At 40.0% G+C, this 13,755-nt stretch overlaps 1 protein-coding gene across 3 annotated transcripts in view; it reads left to right on the forward strand.

Annotated features, from left to right (window-relative positions):
* FAM13C (family with sequence similarity 13 member C) overlaps positions 1-13,755 on the forward strand; it is a 130,950-nt gene that overhangs the window by 63,151 nt on the left and 54,044 nt on the right. For 2 of the 3 annotated variants that reach the window (XM_054207318.1, XM_054207319.1), the window contains exon 1: positions 10,480-10,597. In XM_054207318.1, coding sequence (XP_054063293.1) covers positions 10,536-10,597 — 62 coding nt within the window. In that variant the 5' untranslated portion in view covers positions 10,480-10,535. Of the gene's footprint in view, positions 1-10,479; positions 10,598-13,755 lie in introns of those variants that run through there. The other variant, XM_054207316.1, reaches the window with a different exon arrangement.

Here is a 13,755-nt window from a genome sequence, read left to right on the forward strand (position 1 = left end):
TGCCTACATTTAGACTGCAATATTCATTGCTCTTTTTTAATAAGTACTGTCAGCATTTCTGTTAATATAAAGGCAAGACATCGTTTCCTTGTAATCTTTACAGGAAAAAAATAGATATTACAGTCATGGTTTCAAGGATTATTTGTTATTTTTCACTGACTCTGCTTATAGAATTTTTCTAAAGACTCTGATTCTCTCCAAAAATGGATGAGAGCTCACCTAGAAATAAACCTTTCTTCCATGACTGGTATCTTGCTGACTGGTGCTGCATGACTGCTAGATGAAAAATATTATTAAAATTAGAATGAAAAAGTTTTTCTTATTTTTACTTCTCTGATGAATAATGTAAAACCAAAACCAATTTCTCTAGTTTATCAAAGAGGTCAGGGGACAGACAATTTGAGTTGGAAAATGTGATGATGTCATGAAGAGCACTTAATGTGCTTTACAACAAAGGATTTAAATGCCTCAAACAGGAAAAGTAATTTTCACTGCCCTTTTGTAACAAAACTAATGCAATAGATAGCAAAGTGGTGAAGCTTCTTCCTGCATAAATATCTTTACCATATGCTTCTGCTTCCTTTCAGCAGATCTATACAGGAAATACTTGAGTCACAAAGAGTTTTCACTGGGACCAAATTTATGTGAGGAGAGGTCATTTGATCGGTGTCGTCAGTTGTTGTAAAGTTGCACAAGGTCATCCCAGAGAAAATTCTTGTTTTCAAATTCTTTTTGAGCATTAAAAGCTGTTGCTAACCTGGGATGAGAACATATTAAAACAAATAACCAACTGAAAAGAGAACATGGAATGCATTTTATAACCAAAGGACTGACTGCTGTCCTCTATGTGTGCTACAGCAATTTACTGAACTAATTCTGGAGACGTCTGTGAGACATTCTAAGTCAGAATGAAAATACAGCTCTTTTGCAAACTCTCATTAAGTGAGATTTGTCTTGGTCCTTGGAAGAGGACTTCCCCTGAGGAGCTGTAAAGAGCTGCAAAGCTTGGCCCCATGAAAATCATGAGCTGTGGTAAGGACCTTTCTGTGGTGCTATGGGTGGTAGATCTCCTGTGGTCTGGTTGTGTCAGAACTCAGATCTTGCTATTTGGGTCAAGAAACTCCGTTACCTAGGAAATGGAGACGTCCCAGGGGTCCTGGTACAAGGCATGTCTGCAAACATGCTTGAGCTCGGTGCTATCTCAGGATATTTCTTGCACAGCAAGGGAACCAAGGCAGCTCACAAGATAAAAGCGCACACACTTAAACAGTACGCAGTGCGTCAGGAGAATAAAAAAGCCAAGAGTACAGATGGTGTGTGGTTCTGTGGATATTTCCTTGGCTTTGTATAGAAATTAGGTCCTGTGTTGCCTGTGTTTCAGTGCCTGCCACAGGTTTATCCCTTCCCCAAACAACCATTATATGAAAGAAAATGCTTTTAAGTAATGAGAAGGTAAATTCAAACGTGTATAAGATATCTCTGTGCCATTTACTTATATTTTCTGTATGGTTCTGGTTTTATGCCACAAAGCTGAATATTATGTAACAGAATTGTATTATTTAATTTCTGTAGAGTGCTGTGTCCCGTCCTGGCTGTTTTACCGTGTTGAAAGACATAACCTGCTGAGAATGTACGTTTGGGTGAAAGAGAATTTCCTCTGTCTTTCCCTCCATGTGAAAGAGAAAAAAAAATTTTTTGCTTACTGGGAAAAACAAAACAAAATGTGTTGAGAGTTAAACACTTTCTCAAACTTTGAAAGATCAAACTTTTGTCTGTGCTGAGGAGTAATGCATTGTCCTTCTGGAACGTTAAAATAGTAGGTGGTAGGACACCAGCACAGATCATGAGTCTGGATAGAAATAGAAGCCAAATAGAGGAGACTACTTGCTATGAGAAGAAATTAAACCAGCAAGGTAGAAGCTGAGCAGGAGTTCACCACTGACTGTGGCTGCTATTATTGAGTGGCTTATTCACATCATTTTAGTGAAATTCAAGTGCAGGCGTGTAAGGCATAACTGATGAGACTTTTCTGATGTCAATGGATCATGATATTGGAAAAGTTAATGGTCTGAATCAGTGGTTTTCAAATGTAATTGACTATACATTATAGTGAATAGAAATTCAGGAAAACAACTTGGAAAAATAAATAGTGGCATTCATTACCATGCGTTTTCCATGGTGGAAATACGAATGAGCAACTGGAGCTTCATAAACGCCCACAAATATAGATGAACTAAAGTCCAGAAGTAAATGGACCTCCCCCAGTTGCCCATCACAACTGTATTTTACATTGTGATTGTTTGCTTATGACGTTTGTTGTATTTATTCTGGATTTTGTTCATGCCTTCTTGTTATGTCCTCCAATACCAGTTTCATTCCTTTTGCCCACCACATTCTTTTCTTTTCTGTCTTTTCTCGTGGTCCAAAACTGCTTGCCATGTGGATGGCTTTTCCTTTCTATGAGAGGTAAGATAGCTGGGAAAAAACATAATGCTGAATTGACAGCCAGAAATAAGTTAACTAAATGCTGTTCTTGGTAAGGCTTTTACCATGGCTTAGAGGGGGCTCCAGAGGGGCCTGTGAGAAGTTGAGTCTGTCTTGGTTTTATATTTATGTGACACATGCAGGAAGTTCAGAAAAGGACTTGTTACATCAGTTTTGACTTAATGACATCAACCTCTCTTCTGACCCTTCTAGCCCCTGAAATTAACAGACTCATCAAAGGAGTAATGAGATTTGTGTGTATAAAGATACTGACTGCAGTGAATGGAGTCAAAAACCTCTGTGGGATCCCATGTCTCGTACAATTGTATCTTGTGTGTGCAAATGGAGATTCCTTTTTTTTCAGATGTAAGAAGCAATGTTATCTTTAGTTTTTCAGCTATTTCAAACATGCAGAGTAGTGCAGTGTAAAGCTAAATTCACTCCTAAACATCCATGTGTTACTGCCCATATTTTTTTTTGTTTCCAAATGAGAAGTGGTTCTGGTTATTTATTATGCTACAGGTGTCTTAAGTTACAGTTTATACTTTTGTAACTGCATTTATTACTATTCTCTTTCTGAATTTTATTAGTCACTCTTAGTATCACACAAACAGTAGTGGTTATTTGGAATTCTCTGAATATGATCTAAATTCATAAACAGAAAGCAGTTTGTTTTGAAGCTAAGTGGCATATAATGGTATAGTTCTACATTTCACATCTCTGATTAGCTTCTACATTAATACTTCATAATCTGTCTGTACCAGTTAGATTTTCCTGCAGTGCCACAAAAATACAAAGCAGGAAGCAAGCTATGAAAAAGAAATATTCAAGGACTTGAAGGGTATGTTTGGCTTTATACGCAAAAAGTTTTAAGGCACATCTGATCAAAGGGAGGAGCTCTGCTGGACTATAAATCATAGAATCATAGAATTGCTGAGGTTGGAAGGGACTTTTAAGATCATCAAGTCCAACCATTAACCTACCCTGACAAAAACCACTTCTAAACCATGTCCGTAAGTGCCCCATCTACCCTTTTTTTAAACACCTCCAGGGATGGTGAATCCACCACCTCCCTGGGCAGCCTGTTCCAATGTTTAATAACCCTTTCAGTGAAAAAAATGTTTCCTAGTATCCAATCTAAACCTCCCCTGACATCACTTGAACCCGTTTCCTCTTGTCCTATCACTTGTCACCAGGGAGAAGAGGTCAGCCCCCATCTCTCTACGACCTCCTTTCAGGTAGTTGTAGAGGGTGATAAGGTCTCCCCTCAGCCTCCTCTTCTCCAGGCTAAACAACCCCAGCTCCCTCAGTTGTTCTTCATAAGGTTTGTCCTCCAGACCCCTCACCAGCTTTGTAGCCTTTCTGTGGACACAGGCAAATATTGCGGGCAACGTCCTCCGGTGGTGTAAACTAGCACAGCTTGGCATGGGCCCCGGGTACAGCTGACCAGCCTTCTGAGAGCAGCCTGTTGGTGTTTCTGCTTGTAGGCAGAGCACAGAAATACACACAGAGACAGGTTTTGTAAACTAGAAAGAGGCTTTGGGAGGATTCTGTGTGAATCTATTTTTAATGTTACCTGACCTGTCCCTCAGATATCAATAGGACTAATCAGTGGTTGTGGTGACCCACCTGCATGCTTGGGGAGAAGGCCAGGTGCCCTTTGAAAACACATAATTGCTGATAATGAAGCCCTTTTATAATGCTAATTAAAGAGATGTTGCCTATGTGTCACTGCTCTGACATCAGGCAGCAATTGCTGTAAGTTTGTTTTATTATGTGACTTCTACATTGGTATAGATTTTGTTTTATATCATTCTGGCTTCTGTGCTGCTGGGAAGATAGAGCTACAGGTGAACCAAGGTAGTATGTACTACTCTGCTAGTTACATGGAGGATAGCGACCAAGATTTGCAAAATACCTCATAAGTATGTATACTATGACACACAGATGTGGAAAAAGGCAAATAATGAAGTCTTTCAGGTTTGTGGTTCTGTGAATAGATGTTTGGAAGAGAAATAAACATGTTTATACGTGCATGCATGCGTGTGTGTGTATGTGCACACAGATTACACAACTGGATTCCCAGGTGGTAAGGAAGAGCTCTGCAAAGGGAAATCTGAGAAAAAAAGTGTGAGCTTTCTTGTTTATTCTTTGCTTTCAGAAAACAAGTAGATTACCCAGCATAACCAGCATTGCTCTAGATGGCAATGGTTATCTCCCTAAGAAACAGCCAAGAATCATACATATCTTGCATATTTCTTTCTCGTATCTGGGCTTAACAAGAACTAAATTGTGTGGCTCCACTCGTCTACAGACCCAGCAGAAAAAGGCATTAATGTTTTTTGAATGCATGAGCAGCTCTTTGCTTGGTTTTCCCTTTTACTGTCAACTTTTTGAGAATGTGGTTTAGCTCAAGTTCACCTTTCCATTAAATTTTGGAAAATGCTGGATAAGCTATACATTTAAGCCTTGATTTGGCATTCTTGCTCATAAATTACAATCTGTACTTATATGATCCCATTCAAATTGTTCAGCAAGATCTGCACTCTTACAAAGAAGAGGAAATTCTTGAATGTTTAAGAGTGAAATCTCTTCCTGGCTGAGCTGTCTAGTTCTCTGTGGTTGTCTTCAGATGAAGAAACACAAAGTATAGAACTTCTTAATTCTGGCTTTCCTTAAACAACATGCTACTTCCTCTAAATAACTTTACTATATGTAAACTAATTAATACTGTTAACATTTTCCGTTGTTTTTAGTAAGCCTCCAAAATAATTAGACTGGGAGTGTAAAGGAAGAATGTGACCCTGCAGCATTCCTGCTCTATTAGATAGCTCCGACAAAAAAGAGGGAACACACTTTCAAAAGGCCACCACCACCAAAACAAACCCACCAAAACAAAACAAAAAACCCCCATTGCTGATGTTATCTAAACACATTCTCCACACGTGCTCTGCTCTAGGGAAGTATTATTTTTTACAATGCCTTTGCCTTTATTTGCCTCTCTTCTCTTCCTACTGTCACAAGCAAAAGGAACACGGTGAGCTTGCAGACATGTTAGGCAGATCAATTAATTCAGAGAGGTTGTTCTTGCAACTCTGTTATTTGCTGAAGTAAGTTGCGGTAAAGATCAAGGCTTCTAAAATAAGAATATTTACTTTTAGGTGTAGCGATCTGTTGAAGCATTCTGGGCATCTCAGTAGAATTGGGGCGGGGGGCATATGTCTGTGTGTGTATTTTTCCCCATATTGCAATGCTCAGAGGAAACTGGTTAGTGCTGTGTCGAGTCTAGCCTGACTAGTCTAGTCAAGTAGTCTAGTGTAAACTTGCTGGAAATAGTTTTGTCATCTGTAGCAGTATTAAATTATCTGCAGTGGATGACAACATTTAAGCAAGTTTTAGTGTGTATAATGGCTCAGTCACTAGCACCAGTTTGACTGGTACGGTTGGGTTTATCATGCAGCCCAGTGCATGCTGGATAATGATTCTTGGGCATCTCTACAGAGGTTTTCAGCAGAGCTGATAGGACTTCATAAAGCACCCTGTTCTTCAATAACAAAATAAGAGGCACAGTTCTGTATCTCCTGCTTAGCACACTTTCTCAAGTCAGCAGACCTATATGAAGTAGGCTTATGCTAATTAACCAGGGCACTAGTAGCAGTGTAGCCTTCCAGCAAGGAGCTTAGTGTGGGCTCCCTGCCCCAGTGATTACCCATGTTCCTGGGAGGTTTCCCCGTTGGCAGGGTTAGTGCTTGAAATGTAACCCAAGTGATGGCACTGCAGTCGTTCACAAATCAGAATTTCCAGTCTGCACAAATTCCATATTTTTCCCTTTAAAAGAGCAGGGATCTGACTGAAGTATGGCTGTGCCTTTTGAGCTACAGGGCAGATGTACCTTCCCCAGTGCAAACTTGGGTGTACTGTGGGAGTGTGTATGGGATTCATGGGCCCACTGCTTAGAAGGCTTGGGTAAGGAACTATATGCAGTTTGATTGCTCACTCAAATATCTTCAGCAAATATAACCCTGAAGGTCTGTGGAGTTGCACAAAGCTTTATCCAACCCAACATGTGTACGCCTTATGGAATTGCCCTGGATTGGATTATGACGACTGTGTCTGCACTTAAAGCTCAGCTCGAGACTTAAAAGTCTGCGCATTTTAAGACATACAGCAAGATCAGCTGAATGCTTTTTCCCCCCGAGGTCCATTCACTCAGATGATGTGCTAATTAGGTCACTGAGAAAAATCAAAGATATAGAAACTGGATCAAGTGCTCACTGACCAACTCCTACATGTAATTGCTGTATTTTAGTTTAATTTGTCTTAAGATGTTTTCTGATGTCTCTGAGAATGTTACCCGTAAAAAGGCAGACTGCACATCAAGAAAGCAAGTCAGTGAACACATGAATATTTTGAGCCGCAGAGTGTAGCATTCAGTATTTATCACTACAGGCAAGAGACATGTGACTTCTCTTTCACATGGCAGCTCCTTGGTTTATGCCTTGCTGATTGGAAAATAGAGAAAGTATCCCGCAGGATCGCTTTTGAAGAAAGGGCAAGGCACTGGGACGATCCCCAGTGCTAACATTTTGCTGCAAGAATGATCCTTACACTTATCAGCTAAGAAAGTCCTGTGTGTTGGAAGAGAACAGACTTGCTGAAGGCAGAGATGAGTTACTGCAGAGACCTTCAAGTTTTTTTCTGCTTAAATAAAAGTGTTCTGTTGTAAATGTGACCTCAGAAGTAGCCATGTGACCTGACAAGCAAGCATATTTAATCTGCTCCTTGCCGGAGTTGAATGTGTTTTGGCCATGAAAGTATACGCTGTGTATGCATACAGGTAGGAGTGAGTGCAGCTCCTTGTTGGCACAATTTGAGAGGGAGATGAAGGACTGTTGGAGCACTTCAAGGTATTGCTACTAGGCAGGAACACGCTTACTCCATGGCAAACAAATTTGCTCAATATTTTTATGAGTCTCTGAGCTCAGCTGATTCTGGCAGCTTGACTTCATCTTAGAGAGGCAGTAGGGGGGAGATCATTCAGATTGTTCCAACTTTCCCTTTATTTGGGTAGTGGAACATGAGTAACTTCTTCCCAGAGCTGGAGGGAGTCACCTTGGGCTCCTCGTCGTGCACAGAGTGTCATACCGCATCTCTCACGTCCCTCGGCGGCGTTAGTGCAGCTCCCTTGTATGGCCTAACCATAGTGCAAAATGTAATTGCTTCTGATGCAGCAATTTCAGCACAAGCAATTTGGACTCTGTGGAATAACAAATAATAATAAAGAAAATAGTCTTGCAATAAATGCTAATGAGACCCTACAGGATTGCACTGAATTTGTCATTAGATAGTAGATATTAAATGCAGAAATACTAACTTTCCTAGAACCTTAGAGAGTTTAGAGTTCTTTGTAAATATGTAATTCTCCCTCTAAACATGCAGTTTATTTCCCAAAGCAAATTCTCCATTATTCTGTAGTTAAGGCTGAAAGGCCTCATAATTTACCTGAGTCAGCAATGCCCTTAAGAGAGCACAGTCATTTCCTGAGATGAGCAAATTCTGGAAACTGAGGCAAAGGTTCTATTCTGCAGGTGAAACCAAGCTGCCACAAAGTCTGCAGGGGGTTGTATGTGGGGTGTGTGTGTATGACGATTTAGACAACTGTAGCTTGGCAAGCTTCACTATTCCCTCTTTTTTTTTCTGGCCTTTTGATCTTGATTGTTGCATGCTCTTCCATTTTCCTGAAGCCAGAACTACTTCTGCCCACTTTTGTCTCACTACCTCTCTCTTCTTTTGCAGTCTTCTGAAACCAGACCATACTGTCTTTGTAAAGCATTCACTGCCTGATACATGCTTATAGTGCCAATTAATGCTGTTCTGAGCTTATGAACGTATCATTTATATTGAGCGTGTGTCTCTATTACGTGCAAAACTGATCTGGAGGCTACGTGATTCCTGTTTCAGTCTTCCTCCTGACCTAGCAGGAATTCTCTTGATGATACAAAACAAATAAAGAATGGAATTTCTTTGCCGATCTATTTGTCAGCCATAAATAGGCAATATATTAGTCAAATTTTCGGAAGTGAACAGCAACATGTTTCTGAATCCTGGTGTCTCCAAAATATGTTCATTTCGTAGTTCTCCGACATCTTTGTTGTCAGCTGAGAGCTGGCATGTGATGTTTATGTTGGCTTGGTCAACATTTGCCAAAAGAGGATAAGAACAAAGCTGGATATAAAATGGGAAGCTTTTTAACAAAGAAGGCATTTTTCCATGGATATGATATTGCAAAAATATGAATCACTTAAACTGTTCAGTATAAATGAGGAAAAAAACTGATTTAAAAGCCTTTATTTTCAGAATTTCAGAAAGATGTATTTTAATTACTTCAGAATGTAAAGTCCTTAAAAGTGTACCTGCTCAGTGGTGAAGTCTAAAGCTTACTTCACATACAACTTCACATACATGTGTAGAATTATTTTTTATTGGGACTTCAGGATGATGAGAGACCTGACACGTCACCTGAATGTGGTGACGACATATATCTGGCACTGAAAATTTTAGTACATTGAAGAGCAATGTTTTATAGCATTACAGGCCTAATTGACTTTAATGTCATTATTGAAAACAAGGAGATAACATCAGTATTATGTTTTCCCTGCACCTGAGACTTAGAGGGAAGCAAAGATGCAGGTTCAACCATCTTCGGCTCTCCCTTGTTAGGCAGGGTAAAGCCAGGGGCCAAGAAACTGAAAGCAGGAGGAGAAAAAATTTGAAATTTTAGGTCTGAGGCAAGATTTAAATGCTAACCATTAAATTTAGCTTTTCTGTTCACCCTTCTCTCATGAAACCCGCTACTTTGTAGGGCAGAAGTCCTTACAGACTGGCTGTGATATTCTGACGCCCCAGGTAATTTGTGCAATTATATAAATTGACATTATATATACATATATGGGAAAGAAAAGAGCAAAGTAGTGTGTGCAAGCAGGTAGGAAGGCTGGGAAGAGGCAGAGATGAGATACGCTGTTAGCCCGGTTGGTGAGAGAAGGGAAAGTGTCAGGGCTGTGGCTCCTGGCTGCTGCTGCTGCTTGGGAAATGTGTATCAACACCTCGCAGCGGCACAAGCTGCTGCCGGGAGGGGGACGCTGCACCTCCTGGTGTCCCTGCTCCGCTTGCTGCTGTCATCCGCCAGGAGCCATTGTCACAAACAGGAGTGCTCGTAAGACACTGTTGTCTGCATTGCCTTCTCCACCTCCCCCCAAAGGGAAAAAAAAAGTATCACAGCTCTGGTATGTAGCAGTGAGATTTTTTTTTTTTTTTTTTCCCCTGCTGCTATAAGATTTCAGGATGATCCGATTTGAGAGATGTTGTTCAAGGGGGGATTCCACCACTGCCTCAAACCCAGCAGTTTTTGGTATCCTGAGTTGACCCCCACTGAATGTATTACATCAGGTCTGAAACATTTTGTTGCAGGAGCACAGCAGCCTATTCCTTTCATAGAAATGGTTTCATCTATTGCTTGCTGTTAGCTTAATAGCCTTTTGCTACTTGAACTGTCCTTTCTGCCAGATTATTTTTTCATAGCTTCCCCTGGGGTTTGGCCGTGAGCTGAGTGTGTAAGAGACCACTACACAAGAAGATAAAACCTCCAGAGATTTTAGCTGAGCAGCCCTATTTAAGTAATAAAAATAACTGTGTTTGAGAGCCAATAACACAGAGCAAACGTTTAAAGGACTGAATGCCAAATACTTGTTTGTAAACCTAAGCCTTTATTAGTAGCACTGTTACAGTTATAAAAGAATATGATCCCTTTCTGAGCCTCTCAGACTACCTCCATCCCTGTATTAATTCACAGCGCTGCTGGATGGGCTTTGTGAGTGTTGTAGGGCTAATCCCTATGGTTCCTTGATTATGAGCATGTGCAGAGCAGCTGAAGGTAGAGCCGTGCATGTAGAGCTGACACAGAGAGACTTGCCTTGCAATGCCATGTTTGTGCATGTGTTCCTACAACTGAGAAGGATACAGGGAGCCTGCCTGCCTTGCTGATTTATCTGATGTTTTCTTGTTTCTGTTTCAGCATTCAGGATAATCCCTTCAACACAACAGCTTTGGCAGAGTAAGTGAACACTTTAAAGATGTCCTTATTTTTAAATAAGAATGCTGAGTTTAGTTACTGTAGAGAATAATTGTAAGTGGTATGTGAGAAGTCCCAAGCTGTCTGTCATGTTTTTTGATTCAGTTTTCTGTGATCTAAGTATATTATTGACTGTATGGGAAAGATTGCATGAAACAGCTCCCTTCACGTGCTCTGTGACCATTTAGCAGTGAAATACCTTTCTGGGAGAGAATCTATTTGATGCACATCACACATGTTTAAATGCATGATTTTCAGTGTAGAATAAATCTCCTGTGAAAATATTGCTCGTTTCTGGTACTGCTGATCTTGATAAACACAAGCATGTCGGTTTTCTAAGAACACATGGTCTGTACTTCCTGCAAGCATTATTAGAAAAAAAATATCTTTGCAAATATTTTGAAAAAAATAACTATCCATTATTTAGATAGGCCAAATACCAAATACATCATTTCTTTGTAATCAATTCCATAAACTCATTAGAAGACCTTTCATTTATATAATGATATGAAAAATTATGATATATGATCATAAGGATATATATGTTGATTTTTTTTTGTTGTTGTTTTACAGACACAACAGAATAGCACAAGGGAGAACATTAGAAAGTTAGAAAGGCAAAGGCTTTAGGAACCATTAGAGACGAAATTGTCTTTGTTTTCTTTCAGTCTAAAACAACTCAATTTTGGTGTTCTCTACATTATTTTTTTGCATGCTTTTGATTGTTTCAAAAGCTTTTAGGGCAGATTCTTAAGCAGTAATATGCCAAGCAGTTTCTCAGGAAGGAAATTATTTTTAAATTTGTTTGTGTATCAGGTGAGTTTTACACTGCTAAAATGCTCATAATTTAAAAAACCCTGGCTGCAGTGAGCTGTTTGCCTAAGTGTTGTGGGGACAGAATACATTCTGAAAGCAGGCCAAGTTGTAATCTTCTGAGCCGTCCCTAAGTATTGTCAAAACCACTACAGGAAAAGTGATCCAAATAATTTCCCTCTCATATATTGCTTCACTTTATTTGCTTACATTGCCTTGCTTTATTTAATATTTTAACTTAGTCACCCTTTTAGTGTGATTGTGGCAGATATGGAAAGATTTAACAGAAGCTAATAAATCATTGTGGCTTTTGGGTTTTTTTTTTCCTGTGTCCCTGTTAGTTGAGTGATGAATATTGGTCTGTAAAATTCTGGGGTGCTCCCTCTTCACAGAAGAATAACCAGATTACAGATAGTACATTTTTCATATTTTTTCCTCCTTCCCTTTTCTCTGTCCCTACATCCATTGTTTCCCATAGAGATTCCCCTGGAGCGTCCCCTGTGTCAGCCTCACCCTTGAGGTTTCTGGGACTCAAAGGTGACGGCCTTTCTCTGTGGTCCTTCACGTGACCACTAAGACAAGGGCTGGGATGGCATAAAAGCTGACTGCGTAGTTCCAGCACGGCCCCTGGGGAAAGGGAGAGGGGGCAGACGGTGCTGTGCGGTGCTGTGCTGTGCCGAGCTGAGAGGCAGTGGCATGGCAGAGCTGGGGCCAGGCATTGCCTGAAGGGTGAATCTCTCTCATTTAAGCTGTTGTTCGTTCTGTTTCAGGGGCTTTAATTTTTAATCTTATCTTCCAAACATAGAAGTAGAAACATGCTTTTAGAAAACAAAGCAAGCGAACAATGACATCTGAAATGCATTGTCCAAATGAACAAACTTGGTTTCCAGGGTTGATTTCCCTAAATCCTGTTTAGATCCTCCCCACAAAGCCTGTTTTTGAGAACTGCTGAGGATACACTATTCTTACTGATTTCAGCACTAGTTGTTTGTGCGGGCCATATCTGAAAATAGGTTACTTTTATTGAGCAGAATAAAGAGAGAGCTTGCCATGCAACTTTAGACATCCCCATTTGACAATTTCTGTCTTTACTTGTGGCAAAGGCAAAATTGGGACTTCCTGAATGATATAAAATCAGTGATACTATACTTTCAGGAACATTTCTCCAGACAAGGCAAGTGCCTGGGGCCGCTAAGCTTCCAGCAAGCCATGCGTGCAAACTGGTTTTAGAAGTTGTTCATGTGAACATCTTAAAGGTCAAGTCAGCAAAGAGGAGCAGTTTCCAAGTTGTACTGAAATGCCTCCTACGGAAAGGTGAAAATGGAAGAAAATGTAAAAAGCTAATCCCATTAAACCAGAGATCCTTGGAAGAAACATACAGAGGCAGAAGTATAAATAGTCAGAACAACAGTCCACCTAGACTGGGATCCCTTCTCTGACCTGATGCTGGCCAGTGCCATAAAACCAGTAATGGATATACTTACTTTTAAGAGAGATATCCATTAGTCAGTAGTTAGATTGGACACTGAAGGAAAAGGATGTACATCACTGGTTTTGTTAAAAGATGTTCTTCTTGCCCAATGTAAGCTTCAACCCATATGGATTTATGACTTGAAGCTGTTCTGGCATATTCTCTGATGCTTTAGGAATCAGTGAGATGCTGCTCCAATTTTTGGGTTGCTGGGAACTCTCTCTACTACATGGCCACAAGCTTTCACAAAACTTACCAAACTCTTGAATATCCCTCTGTCTGTTAAATATAGCTAAAGCTGGACAAGATTTACAAGTTACTGGTGAGAGGAGAGGAGTGTGTGCATGTCTGTTGATATGTGCAAACAAGTTGGCATGAACACATAAGCTGCATTTCTTAAAAAAGTCAAGAAAAATACTCTGGGCTTTAATGATGAATATTTGTATTATATCATGGATTCATCTTTTTAAAGATCCTGCTATGGTCTTAGCCTCAAGCACTGTCTCATGTGAATGAGCTTTGTTGGTTAATATTTATTCTTATGAAGAGAAGAATTTCTGTTAACAATTTCAGAGCGTGTTGTTTCTGAACTTCCTCATAATCTTTTTATTACATGATGGACATGATCTTCTCTTCTTCATTATTACTTATCTTTCCTATCTACTGCTATCTACTGCTATTCAAATACATTTTGTCATGCTTACTTGTGTTATTTATAAGTTCTGTCTTGTTTTATGGCTTTTATCTGGATGGTAAGTTAGGAACTCTACTTCTCAAGATCACCTTATTACAGCCAGCTCAGGGAAAGCAACCCGCATGGCACTTCCCCAGGTTATGGAGTATGCACACAAGTATG

The sequence above is a fragment of the Rissa tridactyla genome, chromosome 6 (assembly GCF_028500815.1).
Source record: "Rissa tridactyla isolate bRisTri1 chromosome 6, bRisTri1.patW.cur.20221130, whole genome shotgun sequence".
In the NCBI taxonomy this organism is placed as follows: Eukaryota; Metazoa; Chordata; class Aves; order Charadriiformes; family Laridae; genus Rissa; species Rissa tridactyla.